General features: G+C 35.2%; 5 protein-coding genes across 5 annotated transcripts; all 5 read right to left on the bottom strand.

The window, feature by feature from the left end:
• Positions 1-1,970: 1,970 nt before the first annotated feature.
• Positions 1,971-4,859, bottom strand: HELRODRAFT_97488 (hypothetical protein). The gene is made up of 6 exons (XM_009014164.1): positions 4,676-4,859; positions 4,199-4,515; positions 3,820-3,919; positions 2,823-3,014; positions 2,487-2,678; positions 1,971-2,233 (listed from the first exon to the last, which is right to left on the bottom strand). The coding sequence occupies exons 2-6, from the start codon at positions 4,352-4,354 to the stop codon at positions 2,100-2,102; spliced, it is 774 nt and encodes a 257-aa protein (XP_009012412.1). The 5' UTR covers positions 4,355-4,515; positions 4,676-4,859; the 3' UTR covers positions 1,971-2,099.
• Positions 4,860-10,537: 5,678 nt separating this feature from the next.
• HELRODRAFT_73425 (hypothetical protein) lies at positions 10,538-11,349 on the bottom strand (the record flags this gene model as incomplete). The annotated part of the gene is made up of 3 exons (XM_009014165.1): positions 10,538-10,621; positions 10,820-11,058; positions 11,247-11,349. Coding segments are annotated over 3 exons (426 nt in total), but the record flags the coding sequence as incomplete, so codon positions are not given.
• A 2,278-nt stretch (positions 11,350-13,627) lies between these two features.
• HELRODRAFT_152847 (hypothetical protein) lies at positions 13,628-14,510 on the bottom strand (the record flags this gene model as incomplete). Its single annotated transcript, XM_009014166.1, has 2 exons — positions 13,628-13,799; positions 14,377-14,510. Coding segments are annotated over 2 exons (306 nt in total), but the record flags the coding sequence as incomplete, so codon positions are not given.
• A 2,871-nt stretch (positions 14,511-17,381) lies between these two features.
• HELRODRAFT_168289 (hypothetical protein) lies at positions 17,382-23,210 on the bottom strand (the record flags this gene model as incomplete). Its single annotated transcript, XM_009014167.1, has 10 exons — positions 17,382-17,523; positions 17,594-18,095; positions 18,491-18,807; positions 19,117-19,263; positions 19,556-19,642; positions 19,862-20,289; positions 20,481-21,529; positions 21,950-22,130; positions 22,217-22,430; positions 23,002-23,210. 10 exons carry the CDS (start codon positions 23,208-23,210, stop codon positions 17,382-17,384), a joined length of 3,276 nt encoding a protein of 1,091 aa, XP_009012415.1.
• Positions 23,211-23,373: 163 nt separating this feature from the next.
• HELRODRAFT_168290 (hypothetical protein) lies at positions 23,374-24,867 on the bottom strand (the record flags this gene model as incomplete). The annotated part of the gene is made up of 1 exon (XM_009014168.1): positions 23,374-24,867. One exon carries the CDS (start codon positions 24,865-24,867, stop codon positions 23,374-23,376), a length of 1,494 nt encoding a protein of 497 aa, XP_009012416.1.
• Positions 24,868-26,609: the final 1,742 nt, after the last annotated feature.

A 26,609-nucleotide genomic window follows, 5' to 3' on the forward strand; every position in this document is an offset into this window, starting at 1 on the left:
TCATTCATTTATTCATTAATTTTTCTATTTGTTTATTCATTCATTCATTCATTCAACAAACCAACTACTTCGTTCAGCGAATTAACAAACAATTTTTTCTAAAATTTTTTCATCAAATGAAGTTTGTCAATAAGTCAAATTTTGTGAAATTGTTACCGTTTAAACAAAAATGAATGTAACTCTAACTCATAACAAAATCATTATCATATACATTTCATGTTTTATTAAAATTTAGGAAGTTTTAGAATATATTTCAGAATATGTTTCAGGCACTTGAACAAATCCATCAAGCAGACAGCCAGTCATACAGACCAGACAGGCAAACATGCCAGGCAGACGACAGACATCAGACAGAACTAAACCCTGTTCACTTTCTGGCATTTTCCTACATTGTAGTAGGCCAGCCTAACTCTTTTGCCCTTCTTGCTTCTCCTCCTTTTTCCGCACTTCCTCGACCTCGACCTGCATTTTGAATTTGCACGCCCTTCTTCCTGCCAAGCATCTCCTCTCTGCTCCAAGTTCAAGCATTTCATATTGCAAACTTCTGAGATGATTCAGTGGAGATTGGAAAATTTTTTTGTTTATATTAGTTTTGAAAATTTTTGTATTCGGTGTTAATGTAGATAAACTTTTTAATTATTTTAATTGCTTGTTGCAATTTTTGATTTGTGTTTTTGCATGAAGGTATTACGTCATATTATTGAGTCATTAGAGTTTGAAGTTGAAAAAATTAAAATTCAATATTTTTTTGTTTTAATTTTTTTATAAATTTGTTAATCATCTGGTATTTTTTACATTCTGTGATAATGTGATGAACGGTCAGTCTTGTACCACAAGTACCGCAACATGGAGCTAAAGATCTTGTTTGAATCCAAGAGTGAGGTAATTTTGTGTGACCTATTTTGATTCTGTTTGGTATCTTCTTTCTAGATGCAATACATTTGGATTCCGACTATTTACTTTAGGGTTTGAACTTTTTAAAAAGTTATTGGATTGATACGATACATTGATGTATGACGGGTTTTATATCGGACATAGGTATTGGAATGTTTTAATCAAATATTTAAATTTTTGATCCATCGGTATATACTTGTGTGTAGTTGAAACATTTTTGAATTATTTGTTTGAACACAACTTTTACTTGGATTGTATCTTTTTTGATTTTTCGGACAATAATATTTTTTTAATTTGAGATATTTTTTTACAATAATTAGTTTTGGGAAAAAAATATCTAATTTAAAATTAGCGCTAAATAAAAAGATTTATTTAAATGACGTAACATTGCAAATTTGTGCTGACCAATGAAAATGATACAAACAACACGCCAGACTATAAATAAACTACGCTATTACGTTGTGGCTCAAAAAAAATATGTAACTAAAAAAAATCGTAAAACCAGAACACAAAGTCTAAGGTTAGAAAGGTATCAAACTACTTTATATGTAAAAAGTTTCAATGTGCGATTTTTATCTTATTCTAATAAAAATAAAAATGGTATTCATGTAAAATTGATTCGTTAATTTGCTTTCAATCTCTTTAGAAAGTGTCCAAATGTAATGTTGGCTGAGAATGGTTTGATTGTGCAGTTGTGCCAGTGAACAGAGAAGTTGATGCAGACAGAAGAACAAGATGGAACCAAAGAAGAACCAAGAATGCGGCCCGAACGAAAGTGCCATGGCTGTTGAAAGGTCCAGGTCTAGGTACCACTTAAAGTGCAAATCAAAAAAGAAGTCGAGGAAGTACTGTGGTCGAAGTCACAACAGGACACCCTACATTGATAAGTATCCACGCGTTTGCAGGAAAAAGAAGTGATGGATGTCTGACGGGACTGTGTGTGATTTCTTAAGTAGTCAAAAATTGAAAGAAATCGTTTAGAAATGTAATCTGTCTAAGTTTTCGTCAATGACTTTTACATTACGTTGGATGTTATTTGGGACGATGCAGTGATTTATATACATAAAAATTAAAAACTTGTTTGGCATTTTTTATAACTAAGAACAAAATAAAATAGATAAAACCAATCACGCCTATGTACACAAAGTTCAAATTTCTAGCAAACTTCAAGCAATTTCGAAATTCATTTTTTCAGTAAACAAAAATCAAAAATGATCGTATTTGGATATTGTTTCTTCAATCCAGCTAATAAAATTAGCGACCTTGGCATAAATTCCAGGTGAGTTTTTATTGGCGCATCCATTGCCTCTGGAGGTCACTCCCATCAATGTGTGCACGCCTAATAGCAATTTTAATAAATATACATAAACGTGCTGGTGCCCTTTGGGCACTCAATGTTCTTTCTGAAGTTTCACGATAAAATTTACTTATATATATAACGTATGCGAAAATCTTACGTTCAAGTAACTTTTCCAAAATCTCAATGGAAGTGAACTAAGTGGGAAACTCAATATCTAACAACCGCATTTCAAAAAATATATTAAGAGTGAAATTGATTAAGTTGGAAATGAATGAGGTTTGAAGGTACCTACCATCGATGTTGCAGATGAGTGGACCGCCACTGTCTCCACTGCACGTGTCCACCTCTCCCGTGGCGTAGCCTGCGCAGAAGGAGTCCTCCGTGACGAACAGCTTGAAAAGATCTTTGTAGAGTCTCTTGCACTCTGTCTCGTTTATTATCGGCAGGATGGCAGAGTGTAGCGAGTTTGGAGGCGTCAGAGAATCTTCAAAATAATTGCAATTACAAAATTTAAAATGTTTTCTTTCGTAAATTCATTAAAAATGATTTACAGAATTGTGAACAATTAAAATACATTAATGTATTAAAATGGGGTTTGACGTGATAAGATTTGATACTGCATCGCAACCTTCGTCAATGAGTCCCCATCCAGTGACCTCACACTTCATGCCGGCTTCGTAGGTTGTTGATGCTGACGGGAGGCAGGCTGGTTGCACGTAGTGGTTGAACTGGATGAAGGGACGAAGTTTCGTTGTTTCTGGTTTTTTCAGAGTTTTTGTGCTCTTTTGATCGGTTTTAGATGGTTTTGTGGAAGACGCAGCTGTTGAAATTGTCGGTCTTTTTGATGTTGAAAATTTAAAACGTTTTGCTGATACCGTAACTGGTTTTTTTGTTAGATGTTTCTTTGTTGATGTGGCATCAGGTAGCTCTATAGAAGAAGTTTCTTTAGCCACATTGCTTGTTACAGCGGCAGGAGTCGCTGCCGTGGTCGTGCAATTGATTTTGTTAGTTTTTTTGTTTTTTCTCCTTCTGTTCCTATTTTTTCTGCTTCTAAGATTTTCAAAAACGTTTGTCGATTGATATTTCTTTTTATTTTCGGTAGACGATTCACGCTTGTAATAACCTTTACTGCTGATCTTGGCTTCAAGTCTCAAAAGGGCAATATCTCCTTTCAGCAGAGCAGCTCCGTACGTTCTTCGGGGTTTGTTGACTGATATGGTTGATGTTTAATTTTAAATGGTACAAATTACAAACTTCATAAAAGTTTAAACCATCACAGTTCTTAAACATTATTGATCAACTGGATGTAAAACATAACACTCAAGATTTTAGCAAGAGAATCACAATCAATTTAATCAAAAAAAAACTTTTACTGTAACTATTGATTGATATAGTCCCAAAACATGGTATACTTGATTACATTTAATGACATTGCAATAAAAAAAGTTGGGAAAATAACTTACAATGACTGTCAAATAACGAAGTAACAAAGAAGTCGAAGTAGTTGAAGCGAAAGCCTGGCAGATCGTCTTCTTCGTTGTAGTTGTAGTCGTCGTAATCAGTAACATCATAAAGCAAGTTGTCGTCTTCATTGTCATACTCCGATGTGGTCAACTCAGGGAAACTTTCATGTATGAATATCTTGTCGACGACGAAGACTTGCTCGTGGTCGTCTCTGGTCACCAGGTTGTGGTCACCAACCTTCACTATTATGTTATTCTTCTCCTTCCTTATTTCATGCGTTAAAAAAAAACAAAACATTACCGATAAAATTTTCATCAACATAATGACTTATGTCTCAGGTAAGCAAATCAGAATTTTCAAAACTAAATATAACTTTAAATACATCCACTTAATCGTGACACTGGTAACTAAAAATTGATTTAAATTAATTTAAAAAATTGCTCATCACACTTTTTATTTATTGAAACTTATACAAGAGCTAGTGAATGAAGAAAAAACAATCAAACATTAACAGACAGCACAAAATAAAATGCAGAAAACGAACGCAAAGCAATGTGCAGCAGTGAGAATCCATCTATCTGCAATGATGGTGCCCCCACAAAGATGGTAGGCCCTGTCCCTGACCAGCACCATGACGCGGGCCATCCATGGGTGAGAACCGTACGTCGATGACTGGCCACCGATGATTTTGTGCATGGTTGGATGTATGTGACGCTTACCACAGGTTTGATATGTGAATGTGGTCGGTTTGTCTGTTGTTGCCAATGATGATGACAATGTTGTTCTCGTTGAAGATGAAGCTCCAAAGTCTATTTTTGCTTTTGTCGGTGCTGTTGTTGTTATTGTTGTGCTGGCTTCTGTCGGAGCATTTAATGGAAATGATTAAACTGTTTACTACATTATTTATACTAATATCTAGTTTACACATTATCATGATAGTTTCACGATCTATATCAATTACATTTCGCATAATCATATTACCAAATCGTGTTCAAATGCAACGCTAGATTTACAAACTTGGTAGGCAGATGACGCCAGCATCCTGTTTGTGGCTGCACCTATGCTCCCCCCACACCGAACCCCTGCAATCATTTATGTGGTTTTCGTGACCTTTGCAAGCCAACCTGCTAATCCAGATGACACCTTCGCCCTCGTCGTGCACCGTCCCGTGGTAGGCTCTGCTGGCCTTTGCTTTGCTCACATCTCTGTTCAATAACGTTGATTGGTTGGTGCTTCGTTCACAACGACAATAAAAGTAATCATCTGTGTGGCTTCACTGATGATAAATATTACATTAATACTAGAGAAATAACAGAAAAAGATGTAAAATCATCCATTAATTATGCATTCCATATTTAAAAGCATCCAGGCAAGTACTTACTTGAATCCGAGCATCCGGCAGATGACTTTTGCGTCCCTGTCGTCCCAGCGATCCGAACATATTGTTCCCGTTATGTTGCTGATCTTCAGCTCCACTCTGCCCTCCCCACGACCCACTCCTCCCTTCAGACTCACCTGCATCTCTGGTAAGGGTGGTAGTGGTGGTTTCAGGCGGTTTCATTTATATTTTACCTTCCATAATCGATAGATCGTTTGTATAAATAAATAAAAAAATCGATGAAATAAATAGATAATTTAGGCAGAAAAATATATGAGTGAATGAATAAATGAGTTAATGAGTGAATGAGTGAGTGAGTTAATGAGTGAATGAGTGAGTGAGTGGGTGAGTGAATGAATGAGTGAATGAGTGAGTGGGTGAGTGAGTGAATGAATGAGTGAGCGAGTGAGTGAGTGAGTGAGTGAGTGAGTGAGTGAGTGAGTGAGTGAGTGAGTGAGTGAGTGAGTGAGTGAGTGAGTGAGTGAGTGAGTGAGTGAGTGAGTGAGTGAATGAACGAACGAACGAACGAGCAAGCGAGCGAGCGAACGAGCGAACGAATGAATGAATACGAACGATGACAAAGAATCTCATCAGCGCCATCTGGGCAGTCGGCGACCTCATCGCAAATTGAATTCAACGCGACACATTTTCCACTACACAATATATTTCTATGCTGGTTGCATTCTTTGTCTGCGGTTGGTTGAATGAAATAATGGATAGATAGTTGGATGGGTGAATGAATGGATGGACGGCTAAATGATTGATTGACGGATAGCTGAATGGGTGAGTGGATAGTTGGATGAATATATAGATGATGGTGAATAGACGATAAATGGTTGACTGACTGATGTAGATTAAGATGACGGAAATAATGATAAATGGTTGGTGTATTTGTATGATAATTTGCTTACCCTTGTGCCTGGCAGCATATGATGACCTCTAGAAATAAAATAAAAATTTATATTTCGTTTTTTTAATTTTTATTCAGATTTTTGGTAAAAATTTTTGATGCCAAAGTTGTTGAAAAATAAATGAATTTCATTTTTACTAACTTTCGCGGACGCTGCGGCGATTAGTACGAAGCTTAAGAACAAGATGACATGAACGTGTGGCATGCGTTTAACCGTCTGCAGAAGAACAAGTAGGTCACTTATAATTCATACTATAATAAATACATTATAATTCATTCTATATTCAAACATTATAATTTGTAATATAATTATTGCATTATAGTTAGCTGCTACACTATAATTACTGTAGAGAATAATTAAAAAACAATTTTCAAATGTGAGAAATATTTTTATTGAAAAGTTCAAATTTCAAGTTACAACAACAACTATTTTTACCATAATAAGGCGCATCAGATGTTAAACGAATTCAATATTTCAAGTTTGTAAAAAAAACACTTATTTATTTAATTTTTAACTTTTTAATTTACAAAGATAACTATCGTAACGTAAACAAAGATACAGTATGGAGCGTTCATACGTACTTATCTAACAAGACCCAGAGATGCTATTTATACATGTAGAAGAAAGAATGCTGCGACTGTTGACTATGAATGTATAAGATGGGTTTGTGTGAATGTGCGAGTTAATGCGAGTTTGTGAATGTGTCTGTGTGTGTCTCTGTGTGTAATGGGTGAATGTGTTTGTGTGTGTGTTTGTGTACGTGTTAATGTGTTTGTATGTGCAAGTTTGGACGTGCATGAGTGAATGTGTTTGTTAGTGTACGTGTGTACCGTATACGTGTGATGTGTTTGGGAATGCGAGTTATTACGATCGGTAAAACCTATGGTCCATTAAAAATTTTTTTTCTGCAAATGAAAGATCAATTATAGTATATGAGGAACCTGGTGTCATCTCTTCCCTCGCAGTTGGAGTTTGCTTGTTTGAATGCTAATTTGATATTTACAAACAACGTTTAAAGTTTAAAACAATGCAACGTTACGAACAACGGAATGGAGTGTTGAAGATATTGGAAAGAATGTGCGAAAAGAATGATGACACCATCAACTCAAGATAACCACATTCAAATTCATTCCCTCACACGCACGCACACACGTACACGCGGATTAATACACACACACACACACACACACACACACACACACACACACACATATATATATATATATATAATATACAGACACGTGCACACACATACATATACACAAACCAAGCACTCACGTACACCAACAAATTCGGACAAAACGTGGCTCTGTTGTTCATTAATATCAGATTTTTGGTTAGTTGTCGTTAATTTTTGTTTTGTTTATTCAGAGTGCACCATATTGATGGCGTATGTTTTGCAACTGATCACAATTACGGATATTACCATCTGAAATGCATGGTCGTTGCTCGTTTGATCATAAATAAAAATAAATGAAAAGAATTAAAATAATTTAATTAACTAATTTTTTTAATTCAATAAATTTTTAAATTTAATAAATTTATTATATAAAACATTTGTTGGCACCTGTCTGAATGTTTTCAGGCTTGCACTTGCGCATATTACAATTTTTGTCCAATTTTATTTAGCAATGTGACGTTAACGTTAAGAAATTAATAATAAAAATACAAGCTTGAGTTAAATTTCAAAATACCCCACATACACAAGATACATTCACACACACACACACTCACACCAACACACTCACACAAAACACTCACACACAACATATTCACAACTTTCAGCAAAGGAAATGCTGTAAATAAAACCATGTCATAGCACCCATTAACAAATTCACGTGACTTTGGTCCCTTCGAACTCTCTCTTCTACTTGACCTGATTTTTGGTTCCTTTATTATATGAATGTTTGAATAAGCAGCACATATTAAGCAAGCAAGCTCCCAGCAATTATGTCGAATGAAAAAGTAAATTATCAGTCGATTGAGAACAGACGTCATTATCTTCAGAGCACGAATAAATCATCATCATCATTATCGTCTCTATCTCCATCGTCATCATCTTCTTCTTCTCTATCGCCTTTAACGTCTTTATTATCATCGTACTCTTTTTCATCATAATTTTCATCATCATTATTTTCATCTCCATCATCATCTCCATCTCATTCATCATATCCATCATCATCATCGTTGTCGTCGTCGTCATCATCTTTTTAAGCACTGCCCCCATTTTCATCATCTTTATTTAATATTAAAATCCTAATCATCATCATCACTACCATCACTACCACAATCTATCTACACCATCATTTGTACCATCATGATTCTAGTTATGGGGTATGCATGAACGAATGAATGTTCACGTCACATGAACGTCTCAACACAACACCAGCTAACAATTCACCAATTAATTCATTTATCCATTCATCCATTTATTCACCCATATATCTTCCACTCACATATTTTCCACCAATATATCTTCACACCAATATATCTTCCCACTCATATATCTTCCATTCATATATCTTCCAACCAAATATCCTCTACCCATGCATCTTCCACCTAGATATCTTCCTATCCTATATACACTACTCATGTATCCTTTACCTATATATCTGTTGTGCATTTAATCTCGTGTATCTATCTCCCTTTCCATGCTTCCTTAACGACAACAATCGTGTGTTTGTATTCCGAAGTAATGTATCAAAGTTCATTTGCTGCAAACATTTTTATTATATAACTCGTGCCGCGTATGGTTGTGATGGTGGTGATGACGATGATGATGAATGCGTGTGATCATGATAATGATGAGGAGGATATAGATAATGATGACAGTGATGATAATGATGATTGTGGTGGTGCTGATGGTGATGATTATGAGGATGATGAAGAGGAGGTTTATAGATGTGTGAAAATTTTATCTGCCTAATGTGTTACTGACGAGGCCTGAGGTTTATTTCTATTCATTATAATTAGAAGACATTTTAAAGAAATTTTGGATTTTTCAAACTTTTTAAATTTTATCCGAAAATAATTATTTTTTATCAATTTTAGTCAAATTTTTTTTCAATTATTAAATGAAACTAATCGTTTGTTACGTTTGTTTTGATGTTAATTTTAAATTAAAAAAAAGTAAAAATTGCAAAAAAGTTGTTGGTGCTCAAATGTTTTCACGATAAAAAAAAAAATAAATAAAATATTTTTCTTTGTTTTCAGTCTTTGGTTATACATGCATGCTTTCATCATCTGGATGACGACATCAACAAAAAACCAACACAAACAACCTCATCAATAACAAACAAAATTAATCATTTAAAAAAAGTAATTTATTAAATAACTTCTAACCCTGCATTAATCAGAAAAATTTACTTTGATTAGTTTAAAAATTTGGAAAAGTAAAAGACAAAGCCATCAAACTCGTTGAACCATGGTTAGTTATGAAATTTTTTATTTTTTAAACCCAAAAATATGTCTCTACAAACTTGAAACTTATTTTAGTACGCAGCTTGACTCACGCAGGATGAAATATTAAAAACATGCAGCCCAGTGTGTTTTTGCAGCAGATTTTTAGCCTAGAGAATGCTAAAAATACAAAAAATCTCACGTTGAATTAAGCCTCACAATTTTTAGTTAAAATTTTAAAATTTATAAAATGAATCTTACTTGTAAATACTGCAGTGAAATAGTTTCTAACTTTCCTCAGGAACGAAGTGAAGTTTCGAGGGAGCGAAGTCGCAGCAGCAGGCGGAGGAGGAAGTCCTACCCGAAGCTCAGGTGCAAGCGAGTTCGATGCTTTGTCTGGGTGAAACACGTCAGCAGGAAGAGGAAATGCAGTAAGCAAAAAAAGTAGAAAAGAAAAGTAGAAGAATTGAATTGAAAGTGGAAGCAGATGTGAGAGTGCTCGAAGTAAAACAGAAGTGGAACATTAAAAGTGGGAACATCAAAGTGGGAGCAGACGGATGGACGGTCGTCAATCAGGAAGTCGGCTAAGCAGTCGGTCAGGCGGACGCACTGCAGTTGGAAAAAAACAAAAAAAATGTAAAATAACTTCACAAAACAAAAATTGTTCGAGATCAACTCGTGGAAAGAATGCACGGCAAATGAATGGTGAAGAGGAGCCTAGGACAGTGCAGGATGGCAGGTGTGACGTTCTCACGCTCCTGCGTTTGCTGCCCATTCCTTTCGCCTTTTCAGCAATTCCATTCAGTCTCATATACATCGTCCTCAAACAAGTCAGCAGAGAAATTTTGAGATTGTCATTCAAGGCGTGCGTGAATGTTTTCAATAGGAAAAGACGTTAATAAACTTTTTTCCTTTTTTGTGATACGGAAAGCTATTCTCTGTTATCTCTAACTATTAGTATATTTTACTAAACAAATTTTATTGACTTAAACTGAAAAATATAATGTTTTGTCATTACATCATCATAATAAATAAATAAATTAATTAATTAATTAAATGAAACAAATAAGCGTTGCGGCAGTTTGTGAAATAAAATTCAGCTCAGGTGAGAGCCGATCGTGAAATATGCGTATCGTATCGTATCGTATCATAAATTTGTACAGCAAAATGTCGGCAGTTCGTAAAAAAAAGTTATTCGTGGTTGTTGATGACCCCTTCAATCCAGTCTACGAAGGAAGCCACTCGCAAGAGGATGTTTGGCGATTGGACGCGAGTCTTTGAAGCGATGCCCATCAAAGTGTACGAACCTGCAATGATTGGTTCAGTTGGTTTGTGTGGTCAAAAGTTACGGCGTTAAAATAATTCAAAAAATGGATTTACTCAAAATTTTAAAAATATATTAAAACAAAACCAAATTTCGTCAATTTTTTTATAAACTAACAATTGTCACAATCACTTTATAATTAATAAAACTATGTTATAATAATTATGCATAATTATTGATGCGAAGACTGACCAACCATTGATATTGCAAACGAAAGGCCCTCCACTGTCCCCGTGGCAGCCTCCCACCTCCCTATCGTTGTATCCCGCACAGAAAGAATCATTCGTGAGAAAGTACCTATTGAGACTGGGGAATGAATGGTGGCACTCCTCGCTGCTCATTATAGGCAGCCTCACTGACTGCAACTTGTCTGGTTTCGCTTTGGAATCTTTGAGTTGGCAAAAACATAAAAGGTTGTATTGATGGAAATAAAAATGCATTTTTTAATACAAAATTTTAATGAAAATTTAATTAGTAAAAAATTGAATAATTAATATTGTAGTTAGAAAGTTATTTTATAATTTTGTATAATTAAATTATTGATACAAATCAATGCGAAGAAATTGGCTTCAGAACCTCTCTGCCATCTGCCCCAGCCAGCCATCTCACATGGAAGCTTGGGATCGTAGGGAGTTGAGCTGCTGGGTAAGCAGGCAGGTTGGATAAAACTGTTGAATTGAATGAATTCAGAAGAAAGGTTGTAGTTCTTCCTGTGCTTCGAAGATTTTTTCAACTTCAACAGGGCGATGTCTCCTAGCTTGTGACGGCTCGTTTGCAAAGCATGCAGTTTGGAACCTTCTTTAGTTTAGTCCATGAGATTATTTGAACGTCAATTAATTTAAACAATGTTAAAATAAAACAATTTTATTCGTAAATCACTAAAATATTTCAATAAAATCGTATTTATATCCCAATTGATCAATATTGAGAATACGTTATTAATTAAGTTTTTTTTCAGGTTAAATATTTTTTTCATTAAAAATTAATGTTCTTCAAGGTTTTCCATCATTTACCAACGTTTTGACACAGAAAGTTATTTAAGTATACAAAATTTAACAAAATAAAGATGAGCATTTAAAATCAACTCTCAGTTAATTTGACACATATTTCTGCATGAATTTGAATGTTAGATCACGACTCATTCAAAATCTTCCAATAACTTTTGCCTTAATCTTAAGGCCTATTATGTAGGCAGGTAACAAAAAGTGAAGAGTGAATGAGTGTAACAATCTTACCTGTTGAAACTTCGAGTTCATTGACCGAGATGTCAGACTTCTTAAAGCTGCGGCTGATTTCACTGGTGTACTTGTAGTCAGGGTGCGTGTAAATACCTTCAACGTGCCAAAGTTCTTCGCGAGAATCACCTTGCGACGACACGTGATCAGCCAGCAAAACCGCCAAACTGCCGATGTACTCATTTCTGTGTTGTCAAATAATCATTTGCATCTAATTTATTCATTTCGTTGCCAAGTAAATCATCAAATAAATATTCAACACGTGTTTAGTAGTCAAACAATTTAGGAAGATGAAGTGTGACTTTCTAATGAAATGCTGCGATCAGGTCATACGACTTGAGCAAAACTTTAGAAAATTGTTTGTGATTGTTTAGATTTCTTTAGTTTTGTTTCCTACATTTAACTGATTTCAATTCAGCTCATAACATTTACAAACTAATATTTATCTTGAATTGCGCAATTTTATTAATTTATGAATGTATTCTTAATCAATTTTTAATTTGTTCTGAAATTTTTATAAGTTTTCTAATTTTACAACTCTTAAAATTTTGATTTTTTTAAGTTGTTTAGTTTTACAGTAATTGATATTCTAAGATTCAAAGATATTATTTTCATTTTGAACTTTTCCAAAGTAAATTGATCTACTGATAAATAATGTTATTCACTCTTCCCTGTTTTAAAACACGCTGAATCAAACTGCAAAGATGTAAGTTATTTTGTTTCATTTAATTGTTATTGAACTACCTTATTAACATGATATATACGAGGTTTTTGTTTTTTTTTTATAGTTTGGTGAAGTGAGCTATTATTAAATTATGTTGTTTTTTAACAGCTGCAATGTGAAACAAGAAAAATCTTTCTTTTTTGCATTAATTGGAATCAGTTGTGTCTGCCTCTCCGTGCGTTTGTTTGTTTGTTTTTTATTTTCTAAAGTGCCAATTAGTGTCTTGGCAGTTTATTATGAAGAGTTGAAACAGAAAAGAGTTTCGAACGTTGAAAGGATTTGTTGTGACACCGAAATCATGTGCGCATGAAATGACAGCAACTAATCTTCCTTGTCGTTTTTGAAATATTTCTGCTGTCATAAACAAATTCTACATTATTCTTCAAACAAAGAGTGCCTATGGAATAATAACTTTCACATCTTATAATAATAGTATCGCACAACTGGACAATAAATTTATTATAAATGTTTCACGGAAGGAATTGAACTATACCTGATACAGTGGGCCGAGGTGAGGACCCACCTGCGGTTGATTATCGTACCACCACAAACGTGCATGGCTTCCTTCTTCGTCAACGCAATGATTCGAGCCAGCCAGGGGTGCGAACCGTAGGCAGGACTTTTCCCTCCGAGAACTCTCGTTGAGAAGGGATGGATGTACCTCCGGCCACAAACGTCCTTACTGATCGTTGGAAAAATTTCTTTAGTTTGCGTTGTGGCTGTTTCATTAGTTTTCATGAAAAGTTGTCATTTTTGGAGTGTTTTTGTGTTATTATATTTAAATTTTATTGATGGAATTCAGTCTTTAATGTTAATCGAAGTTGAAAAGTTTGGAGTAGACTTGCGAAATAAATTTAATTTTAAAAATTTATCATGACCACTTCAAACAAAGCTCTAACCAACAAGTTGAAAATGAAAATTTCCTTATAAACATTCTATAAGAAATTTTTCTTTAAAAACAAAATAAAATTTCTCAATGAAAGCCAACCATGTGACGTTGAACAAATGACACCAGCGTCTTGAAGATGTGAGCAGTTGTGTCTGCCGACGAAGATGGACGAACATTCGGTGACGTCATGCTCATCTCCCCTGCAGGCCACCTCACTGGCCCAGATCAACCCACTGCCCATCCCATACCTGTCACGTGCGTTCCGTACTGCCTTCGCTTTGCTTACAGATCTGATGGTCATTGTTAGATCTTGTTTTGGCTAATGATGATGATGATGATGATGATGATGATGATGATGATTATGATGATTGGATAATATTTCTGGTGGTGACAATGATGGTGTGGTTAGAACTTGTTTTTGGTGATGATGATGATGATGATGATGATGATGATGATGATGACGACGAAATGTAGGGCCGCAGTTAGAAATGATTTTCTTACATCCTTGTTAGCTTCAAAGATGAATGCATGTACAATGAATGACCCAATGGTTGATTTATTTCAGCATAATTAAGCAGGCTTATTGAAACGTCTCACCTTGTAATTTATCGCCTTATGACGCAACAACTAATTTATGTTCCATTATTTTTAAAAATCGGAGCTTATTACTGAAGAGAACAAAACTTCAACAGCCGTACAAACGATTGTGCTAATTTGCGCCTTTGCATAACAATAAACACATTTGAACTTGCACACATATTCAGACACAAGCAAAACAAGTGGGACAAACAAAATAATACTGGTTAACATTAAAAAAATATGCATTCCATATTTAAAAGCATCCAGGCAAGTACTTACTTGAATCCGAGCATCCGGCAGATGACTTTTGCGTCCCTGTCGTCCCAGCGATCCGAACATATTGTTCCCGTTATGTTGCTGATCTTCAGCTCCACTCTGCCCTCCCCACGACCCACTCCCCCCTTCAGACTCACGTGTATCTCTGGTGGCAAGGATTTTTAGTCAGTAATTTAAAACACTTGTGTTTTCTAACCATGCGTTTGTGCAGATGTACGGTGCTAGGATCGTTGTGGTTGTTGCTGCATGTTGTGGCTGTGTGTAGATGTTGTGGTTGCTGTTGCATGTTGTGGCTGGGTGAGATATAGTTGATAAAAAGATACGTGGCAGATAAAATAATGCTAATGCAAGAATAATTTTTGTCTTTTTTTTTAAATCAGATTAGCTTTTTTCAACCTTTTAACTGAAGGCACAGTAATCACACTTTACACTTCACATGAAATAATTTGAAATGAGAATTAGCACCAAATAACAAATTTATCGGATTGATGAACTGAATTAATTTCATAAAAAACACAATCGTAAAAGACGATTTATTTCAACAAGATCGAACTGAAAGCAATCTGTGCGTGTGCGTCCTATGCTGGCAAGCTAACTTTTAATAAGTGAAGATGGGTGTGAATGGCTTACCGCGGTTATTTAAACTGATAAAACTTTCAGTTTTTTTAATAATTTATGGTGTAATATATGCATATTTATGTTTATCTTATATTATATATATATATATGCGTATGTTTGTGTGTGCGTGTATGTGTATACATGTATGTGTGTGTGTGTGTGTGTGTGTGTGTGTGTGTGTGTGTGTGTGTGTGTGTGTGTGTGTGTGTGTGTGTGTGTGTGTGTGCTGTAGTGTTTGTGTGTGCACAGTGGTGGATCTAGGAAACCTAGGGAAGCCGGGAAGGGCAATACTATTTGTTAATAATTTTGAATGAGCAGTTTTTTTTTGTATTAAGTCAGTAAAACTAATTGTTATAAGCTTGAAAGTGCCTTCTTTGACAAAAAAATGGGGACGCGATGATCATAACAAAAAAGAAATGTCCTCAGCCACCCCGCAACATTGAAATATATTGAAACATTTTCAAAAATTCTAGCCACGATCAACCTTTGAAAAATGTTGGCCCCTCCCACTAAAGTTGTCTAGATCGGCCAATTTACGTGTTCCTAAGTGGTGATGGTGAGTGTTGTGTGCATTTAACGATGCATGTATAAACAACACGATGCCTAAAAAACGCACGAGCAAATATTGAACGTATTTGTAGAAATCGATCGTACACACTTGTGAAGATAACAAACACTAACTGAAGCAATTGAGTTCATCGGAGCCGTCGTGGCAGTCCCTCACGTGGTCACACGTCATGTGCCGGGGCAGGCATTTGTCGTCGCATGGAAAGCTCTGCGATTGGTTGCACCTTCTTCCAACTGCGATCAATTGATTAATTTCATGGCTCTCAGTACTTACTGCATTCGTTTCAAATAATGTATGATGTAAATTATTACACGTTATCTTTGTAATTTAATTCTATGAAATACTTTTGTTACAAGTACAAATCCTAATTATGCTAACTCTTCGGGTGAAGCTTCAAAATTCTGCCCTGCAAAAAGATAAAAATTAAACGATGATTCGCAAATTATAACTTCTGGCTTAGTTTATTTTCGTAATTTTGAGAATAAGTCTAAGTAATTTAATTTTCAAATTATTCTTTAACAAATAAGAAATTGGGTGATTTTATGGAAAAAACACCAAAATATCTTTCAATTTTAAAATTTATAAAAATATATTAGGAATTTAAAAAAAACAGAATTTTGAATTGGAAATTAAAATAAAATAACCAACCTGCAGATAACAGAGCGACAAAAATAAAATGACACACCGGAACAAACTGGAACGATGAAAGTTCTTCATACAGATCAACAACAGTTCAAACATTTTATTCATAAAACAATTAACTAGTTTATTATAATTCAATAATTTTTAAGTTTATTTTCCTAATTTGAGCAACTTTCCCAATATTATTCAGCAAGAAATTGCTATGTTGAACATTTACATGAGTTTATATACATAAAAATTAGCGCATTGAGCATAAAATAACTTTTGAAAATGTCTTCTTAACTGATCACATAAAAATTATCTCAATGCCATTGAGTCTTTGTTAAGTTCGAAGGCATTAAATTAGATTGAAACGGAAAAATATGGACATATATCACAATTAAAAATTGCGCAACGAATAGAATTTTTTTGTCTCATTTTCAAAACAGTTCGAAAGAGTTCAAAGGTCACATCGTCAACAAATAAACTCTTGTTGAGGAAATTTAAAGTTGATCGAGTACGTGAGAAGTTGATGTCTTAATATGAAATAAATTATGTGAATGAAATAAGTATAATATTAATGAATGAGCCCGACAAGACATCACATACGAAATTACAGCAGAATAACATTTTTCAAGTGTTTTACAGCACGCTGCATTTATGTTATTTAAATTTTCTTCAAATATTAACAAACAGATGTCAAAACATTTTCTTATTAAAAGCCACGAGGAAATGTGCGTCTTTGAAGTATGACTGAGTAATTATTTACCAGCAACAAAAAAATCAAAGGACGAAAAGAGTAAAGTAAGTAAAGTAAACATAAAAAGGAACGGTGAAGAAACAAATTGCATTCCTGCCCTATTAAACTTTGCCTCAACAAATCTTGTTGAGTGACAAACATGTTTATGCTTTCCGTTCCGTGGAAAGGAGGTTTAATGTGGAGTTTGACAGTTCAGATGACTCTGCATTGTAATTACTTTCTATGATTTGTTTAATTGTCAAGAACACGTCTGCTAGTTCAACAACATTTAATATTTGTTATTTTATTGTATGGTCACACCCAGTATTTGTGATTTTATTGGGTGCTTACCCAGAGTTAAGTTATATATTTCAAACAGAAAACTTTACAGAACTTTTGAAAATGATGAACAAATAAACGGAGAACATAAGAAGAGTTCAACAGGCCCGAACATATCATTGGTCATCTGTAATGAGAACAATCAGCATTGTTTCCATGCACGTTTGCCAGCAGGTCGGTAGGGGAGTAAGTGACTTGGGGCATGAAAAGATTTTGTTCTATCGGGTTCTTCATTCTCAATTTCGCAAATCTCGCTCTTTCAAAACTATTGAATCAATTGAAGTTAAATCTAATTGTATGAATTAAAAATTCATTTGATCTCAAAGCGTAAGAACCTTTTGAACGTGTTGTCCGTCAAATGAAAATTATTTTTCAGCTCTGTCAGATTTTTTTCCAAAGAACTTCGTTGATCGAAAGAAGGATTAGGTTTGCTTAACTGGATAACTGTATGACTACAACTTTTACTCTTTTCGGTGAAATTTTTCTCATTGCACTCTAATCTTTCATTTAATCTCGTTTCTGCGGGTGCGCTCGATTTCAAGAAAGGCTGCTCGTTGTTGTTATCAAAAATTTCTTTCGGAATGTTCGGGCTCATTATTTTGTTGCTGTAATGAAAGCTTCTGGCTGCGAGAACTGGCAGATATTGATTGTCGGAATTTTGTAAGTTGTTGTTGTTGGAGCCAGGCCTAACTTCCGCGTCCAATTTTTTTTTTTCAATAGTTGCATCATGTTTGTAAATGGAGTTGTTCGTCTGATCGTGTGGAAGGTTGTCGTATGCGTTGTTGTGATGGCTCAAATCTCCTGCTGTTCCTTGCGGAGCTGTCTGGGCGAAAACATCTGCCAAGATTTGTATGAATTAAAGTTGATTAGAAATATTAAACATTTCTTTTTTAAGTAGATATTTTATCACGTGAATAAAAATGTTATCAATTTCGAAATTTTACATCTTATTGGAAGCGATTGGCCTTCAGCATTATTTAAACGCATTATCACAAAATTTTTGTTACTGCGTAATAAATTTATTCAATGATACAACAATTTTTAAAACAACACGTAGTTACGTGTTAATGAATACGTAAACAAACGAAGTGCATCATAATTCCATGCAAGTGTTCAAAAATTTAAAACAAATGTTCTGTTTAAGCCTCACAAAATTCACGTTTAAATATTTTCATAAGATAAAATTTTAAATAACAATAATTATGAGACATAAGAAAGAGTTTGTTAATAACTTTGTATGACAGATTCATTAGCGAGCCAACCACTGTTGATAACCGTTTCATTCTCGTCCCGTTCCCCATCGTTGCCGAATTTCGACGTGAAATCCAAATTGCTTTTCAGTTTCATGATTTCCAACTTGTCCCAGTTGTTTGGTAGGTTGTTGCAATCCTGATTGACAATACACTTTTCCAGTTTGGTCGAGTAGTCGTTGACGAACTCTCCGAGTGAGGCGGAAAGAGGTTTTCGTTTGTTATGAGGAGCGCAGCGAGGCTTATCCAGTTTGAAGTCTCCAGGTGGTGTCACGCCGCTGCTCAGCATGGCATGGTACCTTAAAATAATGAATAATGATAATCATGATTTCGACACGGCTCCTCGAGTCATTATTAAGATCGTTCAGTTAAGGTGTAAATGTTATATTAGATTGCTAATTAATGCGCTCATTATTGAATAATTGATCAGCTACAATTCAAAAATTAATATGATTTGTTAGTTGAACAACGTGAACTGGCGAAAATGTTTAAAATCGATTCAAACAAATGATTCTAATTTAATTTTCCAATTAAAACTTCCAAAAACGTTGATTACATCTAAAAAAAAAAAATAGCCCGTAGTAGACGGAGCGAGCAAGGCAACCTACTTGTAAGCATTGAGTAGGAGGTCCTTCGTTTCCTTGTTCGTGAATATCCAACCAGAGAACTCCACTTTTTGAGACAGATCGTTCATGCACATGTGTTGGAAGCGAACCAGCGGCAGAAGGTCCTTGCTGTACTTTAACCTCGAGGATCTATCAAATTTATTTCACTTTTTTATTTACCAAAAACAATTATATTTAAATTTACTTTTTATGAAACTAAAAAAATCTATTTGCCTTAGAACAACATTATATTTTGTGTGGCCAACGTGAAAGATTTTTTAAATATTGTAATAAAATTATTCATTAACTGAATTTTGCACATTATATTGACAGTTAACAGAATCAGTTGAAAATGGCAAAAGCAAATACATAGAACGTACAACAATAAGAGATACATAGGTTGCACGATTGAAGCTGAAAATACATTGAAATCATATAGTACCTGTTGAAGTCTACCCACTTTACGATGGCGAAGAATATGTCAATCTCACGACCACACATCTTCGGATGCGTTAAAAAGGAGTACAGTCTGCCGGTTTCATGTGTTGTTTGATATTTTAAATGCAATTTTAGTAATTTTTAATTCTTGGCGATAATATCTGTAAGTTATTGGTGGCCAGTGTTCACTGCAACGATTCACATATAACATTGAGATAGAATAAAAATCTAACTCTTGTAAACAAATTGAACATAGACAAAAATGCAATACTAAAAACACAGTCAGAGTGCAATTTGAATCTGTAAACACCTTTCGAACGGGAGGTAGCAAAAATATTTTTGCTCAGATACTTCGATCATCGAGTTGGCGATGACGTCAGCGAAACCTTCCTCGGCGTACCTCAGGTTGTTGTTGGCTGCCACCGAATAATTCAGGAGCACCTGGTCAGGTGTGCAAGTCTTGATTAGGAAATCTCCGCAAACGTTAACCAGAGTTGAAAGGTCAAGTTCTCGACTGACGGCCACCACCATTCCGACGTTGGCGAGTTCCAGGTGGATGTCGGTCGTGTACATGAAATTGATGACGTCGGCAACAACGTCACACGGATAATCTGTCATGTTGAAGGTCACCGGATCGTCCGTGTGTTCGAATTGCAAGCTGTGCTGCTTGAAGACGGAAGCCAGCGTTGGGCTCCACGCTGCCATTATTACCTGCGTTGTGTAGTTCCTTCTTAACTTCTTTTTTGAATAATTCAAAATAAATGTAAGATCGATTGATCATAAGCTATGATGTTTTGAAAAAAATATTGAAATACAATTATATCAAAAGAAGCAACTTAAAAATATCTACATTACAAAATATTTGTTTAACTACGTTGAACATTGTTATCGACCAAACATGTTTCGTTATCTTTTCCCTTATTAAACACCTGATGAGCCATGATCTGCCCTCCGTTGGCCACTATGGTCACATCACACGTCGTTTGTTCCAACCACAAACTGTGCATGAACTGGATGACCCTGCGTGATCCCTGATTGTACGTGACGTCATCAAGAGGAAACTGTTTTCTGTTTGAATATCTGCCCATGAGGAGAGCTCCCGATGCAATCTTCAACTGGCTGGATGGAATGCTTCGATACTGCATCTCATTCACGTCGTTTGCATTTTCTGAGTTCTGATAACTGGGATACTGCGTAAAGTTCTCTTCAAAGTTGTTTGACGAAGCAGACCTGGTCTGATCAAATCTGCCTTTATTATTTGGCATCTGTGTAGCTTGTCTGGCGTCGTAAATAACATTGTAATCCATAGCGTTGATGTCTTGGTAAGAAGATTGTTGTGCATTTGAAGCGGACCTCTTTTGTTTTGAAGAGACGACATCGAAAGTTGACGAGGTAGAATTGAAATAAGTAGGCGCTTTGAGTGCAGACTTTTTTCTATGTGCTGGTTCTGGGGGGACATGGTTTGGATTGTCGAATGCTGTTTGGTCTTCTGGAAGTGTCGACGCGATAGAGGTTGCGTAATTGCTTGTGAACGTTGAAGAGTTCTGCGTGCTGGACTCTCTGCTTGGATACTGACTGTATGTCGATTGGTAGCGTCTGGCAGACAATATGGCGTCATGTTTTTTATTAACCAACGTCGGCGTTGACGAGGAAATCTTTTTATGGAAGAGTTCATTTTTGGCGCCGGAAGATGTGTTGAGTGAGTGAATTTGGTTGTAGCTTGATATCTCGTCGTTGCTGTTGTAATTAATATTTTTTCCACCACTACCACCGTCGTCGTCGTAGTCGTCACCATCAACGTCGTCGTCGCCATCATTACCAGCACTTTTATAATTGACGTAAGCATCGTTTTTGAAATGTCTTCTCCATTTCCTCTGTTGGATGTTTTTAAAATGTTGGTAAGTGTCCCTGAACGAGTGGATGAATTGATCATTTTTTGCGTTGAAGTTCTTGTTGTCTGGTTTCCTTTCCGAGTGATCTGCAAAACGTTTTCAAAGAATGTTCATAATTGTTCTCGCATATGCAGCGCGTATCAACAAATTACAATGTAACATGAATATTTGAACAATTATTTATATTAATATAACATCAATAAAACAAATCATAACCAGGGAACAATTAAACTAATACAAGATGCAATTGTGTGGTGCGGGCGCAAGAAACACTGGTCCCGCCATTGTTACTTTCGAAAAAAACACTGCGTAACAACTGTAGTGCATTGAGCGCTTAACAAATGGGCCATTTTCTTTCGTTAATCATATCTCTCTGCAGTTTAAAACATAACCATTTCCAAACTAATTATTTGAATCACTCCAACCATTCATCATTTCAATTAAAATTATATTAGGTCCTGTAATCATTTTAATTTGTCGTTTTATAATTACAATATAAATATTACTTTTATTGGCATGAGTGTCATCATCTTCATCATCGTCGTCATTGTCATCGTCAGCACCATCACCATGAAGCGGGTGGGTATATTTTGAAGATTGTCCCTTATAGAACATGAAGGATGGATCGAGACCACTGACAATCATGTTCTTCCACATCTCTCCGTCTTTGCACTTCTTATCAAATTTCTCCATTTTTGAAAATTTTACGGGACTTACACTGAGTTTTGCTTCAGTTTTATTTTCTCTCTCTCCAAATATGTCATGGGCAAAACGTTGTGTAAATTTGTGCTGTTGAGTTTTTTGTTGCTGCTGTTGTTTTTGTTGTTGTAGTCTTTGTTGTAGTCGTTGTTGTTGCTGTTGTTTTTGTTGAAGTTGATGTTTTGGATGTTTTTGTTGCAGTAATTGTTGAAAATGTTGATGTTGATCTTGCGTCGAATGCTGTTGATAATTTTGTTGCAGTTGCGGATGAAGTTTTCTCTGTTGATGCTGTTGTTGTTGTTGATGATGATGATGCTGTTGTTGTCGTTGTTTTGGTCCTTGGTGCTGATAATGTTGTTGCGTATAATGAGATGATTTTTGATCTTGTGGTTTATTAAGTTGTTGTGGTTTGTGTTGATGTTGGGAGTCCTGGTGACCTTGAAGTCGTTGTTGATGATGTTGTTGAGGTAAATGATGATGTTGTTGAAGTGAATGATGATGTTGTTGAGGTGAAGGATGATGTTGTTGAAGTGAATGATGATGTTGAAATGAATGATGATTTTGTTGAGGTGAATGATGATTTTGTTGAAGTGAATGATGATTTTGTGGAAGCGAATGATGATGTTGTAGAGGTGAAGGATGATGTTGTTGAAACGAATGATGATGTTGCAGACTTTGTTGAGGTGGATTATTTTTATTGCGCTCCACAGAAAACTCATGTTTACTAAGTGAATAATTTAACTGATCGCAGTTCTCATGATTGTCACCATCACCACCACCACCACCATCATCATCATCACCACCATCATCATCGCCGTCACTACTCCCGTTATATTTATGATCCCCTCGTGCTATGTACCTCTCTTGAAAGTTAACTCTTCTACTTTTGAAGTTGCTCGAGTTGTTATTGTTGGTACGTTCTTGAATGGGCGGTGACAGGTTAGGGGGTAGTGGTGGGGGTGTAGGTGGTCTGGTGGGAGGGATGTACCTGGGATCGGTGGTCTTTTTGAAAGTTTCCAACGATATTTGTCTTATCCGATTTTTCAACTGCTCCGGCGGTTTCTTCATGTTGCTTGGATGACATTTAATTTAATTATTAATTTTCTTCCGTGAATATTTGTTTACCATGTTCATTCAAGATGTTTATAATTTGTACGTAATGAATTTAATTTTTAGAACATTCCAATAAAATTTTTTACGAGTTTGTAATTTAACATTCACCAGTTAATATTTACTGCCCAATCATTCGCACTAACATCTCATCTGAGATGACTTTCTCATTGAAGAACATCAGGTGAAAACTATCTTTCTCGCTAGTAGAGGAACAACTGTTGTTGATGTTATTACTCCTGTTGTTGTCGTTGTTGATGTTATTAATACTCTTGTTGTTGTAGTTGTCGTTGTTGTCATCATTGTTGTTTTTGCTCTTGTTGTTGTTGTTAGTTTTGTTGTCATCGTGATTGAAGTTTCTTTTGTTGTTGATTTTTGTTTTTGAATCTTCTTTGTTAAAATTTTCATTGATGTAATTGTTGGATGCATGCGTGTTATTTCTGATGTTGATGTTTCCGACCTTGTTACTACTGCTCATATTCTCTAAATAACGGTTGTTAGAGAAGGCGTCAGTACGTAGAGTTGTGCTTTCTTCTGTTCTTCTCTTAAATCCAAATTGTTTGCTGATGTCATTCGAAGTGATGTCATTGCTGTCAGCGTTTTCGCTGTTGCTGTTGTTACTTTTGCTAAGTTGAGTCGTATTGGTAATATTGATCAGGTTGCTGTCATTGTTGTCAGATGCAACAGTATCATTGTAATGTTTGTTGGTAGTGTTGGATATGTAATCGGAGTTTGGCCTATCACGTAACTTCACTTCTCGAATGGGCTTGATTATTTCATTGAGATCTCTAGAAAAGTATAACTTACATGTTTTTTGAATGTTTGTGTTAAGGTCATAGTTTTTGGTGTCGTTGTTGTGCTTTGTACAGTCGTTAATTCTGTTGTCTTGCTGATTAGCACAAACCTGAAAAATGTTGTCTGAAGTGTTGTTGTTATAGTTAATGTTACTGTAGTTTGCATCGTTATGTTCTACATTGTTTGACATGTTGTTGTTGTTATATTCTACTTCTTCTATAATGTTGTTCAAATATTTGTTACAATTCGTTCTTCCCTTGTGACAGTTGTTCATATTACTACTTCCTTCATTAGGATGGCGTGTTCTCGTCTGAAAATCTTCATTTAATACAATCTCAACCCCTTTTTTTTCATCGTTATTAGAAATGATCTGATTGATATTTGGAGATTTAACCCGATGACGCGATAGGTAATCTACGCCGTTGATGGCAATTTCCGGTTGGTTCTGTGATCCGGAAAGATTGAGTTGGAAATTTTTTGGCAGGTCTGTAAACACGTGACCACCATCATCATAATCATCACTTTCTACAAGTTCTTCATTTTCGTTAACCCAATATTTGCTGGAGTTATGATGGTCATTGTGAGGTCTCAATGTTGTCTGGTCATCATCGTCATTATCATATTCGTCATCATTCGCATAATCATTATTACTTATCTCATTATCGCTATCATCTTCACAGCAACCATCATTTTCATATCTATGTTGCGACAAAACAGCGTCGACGACATCTTCGGCGTCTGCGTAGACCCAAGAATTTAAAATTTCGTTTTTTTGATTGACGACTTCTGGAAATTTTATGTCTATGTTGTCGCTTTGCATGTACTTCTGTTAAGTTCTTTTCAATAAAATTTCTATGACGTCTACACGCATCTATGAAATCAAATGTAAAAATTTAGGAATTATAATGCTTTTGAAGCAAATGATCATATATTAGTGGGTTGAGAAATTTTTAAAACCATTCAGATTTCTTTTAAAGAATGTATAAACGAAACAAAACACCAGCATTAATTGTGATATATAAATTTTTTCACACAGATGCACATCAATATATGCGCCTTAAATGTACACAAACCGTGACGTGCCAACATAGCATAAAATAAATTGTTATGAAGTTCTTTATTTTTTTGCGAAATTATACGAAATGATCATCGCTCTTTAATAACATATTTCGGAAGAACTGACTAAAAACCACAACAGTTGTAAAATGATTCGCGTGAACTTCGCAACAGCGACGGATGTTCAACTAAGTAGCTCAGCTGACAAGCTGTCAGACATGTTCACTTTAGCAATGCGCCCATATTGATACACCAAGATAAAAATAGCAATCTGCTCTTTATGATTTAAAACACGCCGTCGTATAATGTGATTAGAAAAGATGGTTTTGCGATTGAGCTGTAGTTAGCAACAAGTTTTGAAAAACATTATCATGAAGTGGATAGAAATAAGGAATTCAACTGTAATTTTCAACACGTGTTGAAAAAGTTCGGAGAAAAGCTTCTCAATCTGTATATAAATCTTTCTTATTTCAATATATTAATCTTGCTTAATCTTTTATGTTTTGTAGCCACGGTGTTTTTCTGTCTACATTACGTCGATCCTCTATTTTTTCATATATAATAAGACGAAAAAAATGCCATTCAAAGCATAACCCAAATAGTTCTTTTGAGTATTTCTTTAGGAATCTACATTTTTAGTGTCTCTGATCTATCCATAGAGTTTGCCTTTAGTGTCTAGGGTATAACATAATTTAAAAAGCATCGACCGCATATAAATTCATTTTCATTGAATGTTCCATGTGAGACACAACTTTTATATAATGATGTATAGATCTATTTCCCGGCTAACCATGTTACCAAAGAGTTTTAATTTTTTCACTCTTTTTAATTTTCATTATCTTCTTATTGCGACGTTTATCACAGGATAATATCTCAACCAAAAATTATAAATTTGGTTTTTTGAATATTAAGTTTCAAACCTCATTTGTCTCCGACTAACTTTAATGAGTCGATAAGTATTTAAAAATAACGTGATTTATTCAACAATTTCAAAGTTTGCAGATGATACCAAATTATGTGGGAAAGTTAACAACGATGAAGATGCAGAAATATTGCAAAAAGACCTAGCAAGACTGTACCAATGGTCCAAGGACTGGCAAATGCTTTTCAACGTTGCCAAATGTGCAGTCATGCATTTTGGGAGAAAGAACGCTAGATATGAATATAAAATTGGTAAAAGAGAACTACGATCGACAGAGGAAGAAAAGGATCTAGGAATCATTGTTCATCAAAGCACAAAACCGTCAAGACAATGTACAGCCGCAGCGGCCAGAGCCAATACGATCTTGGGATTTATAAGAAGAACAATGGTCAGCAGAGAGAAGCATATTATACTGAAACTGTATAAAACCCTGGTCAGACCTCATCTGGAGTACTGTGTTCAAGCATGGAGCCAATACAAGATAAGATAAGAAAGATAAGGAAGTTTTGGAAAAAGTACAGCGTAGAGCCACAAGAATGATTAGAGGAATCGGAAAAATGGAATACGATGAGAGATTGAAAAAA

This window comes from Helobdella robusta (genome assembly GCF_000326865.2).
Source record: "Helobdella robusta unplaced genomic scaffold HELROscaffold_13, whole genome shotgun sequence".
Taxonomy (NCBI): Eukaryota; Metazoa; Annelida; class Clitellata; order Rhynchobdellida; family Glossiphoniidae; genus Helobdella; species Helobdella robusta.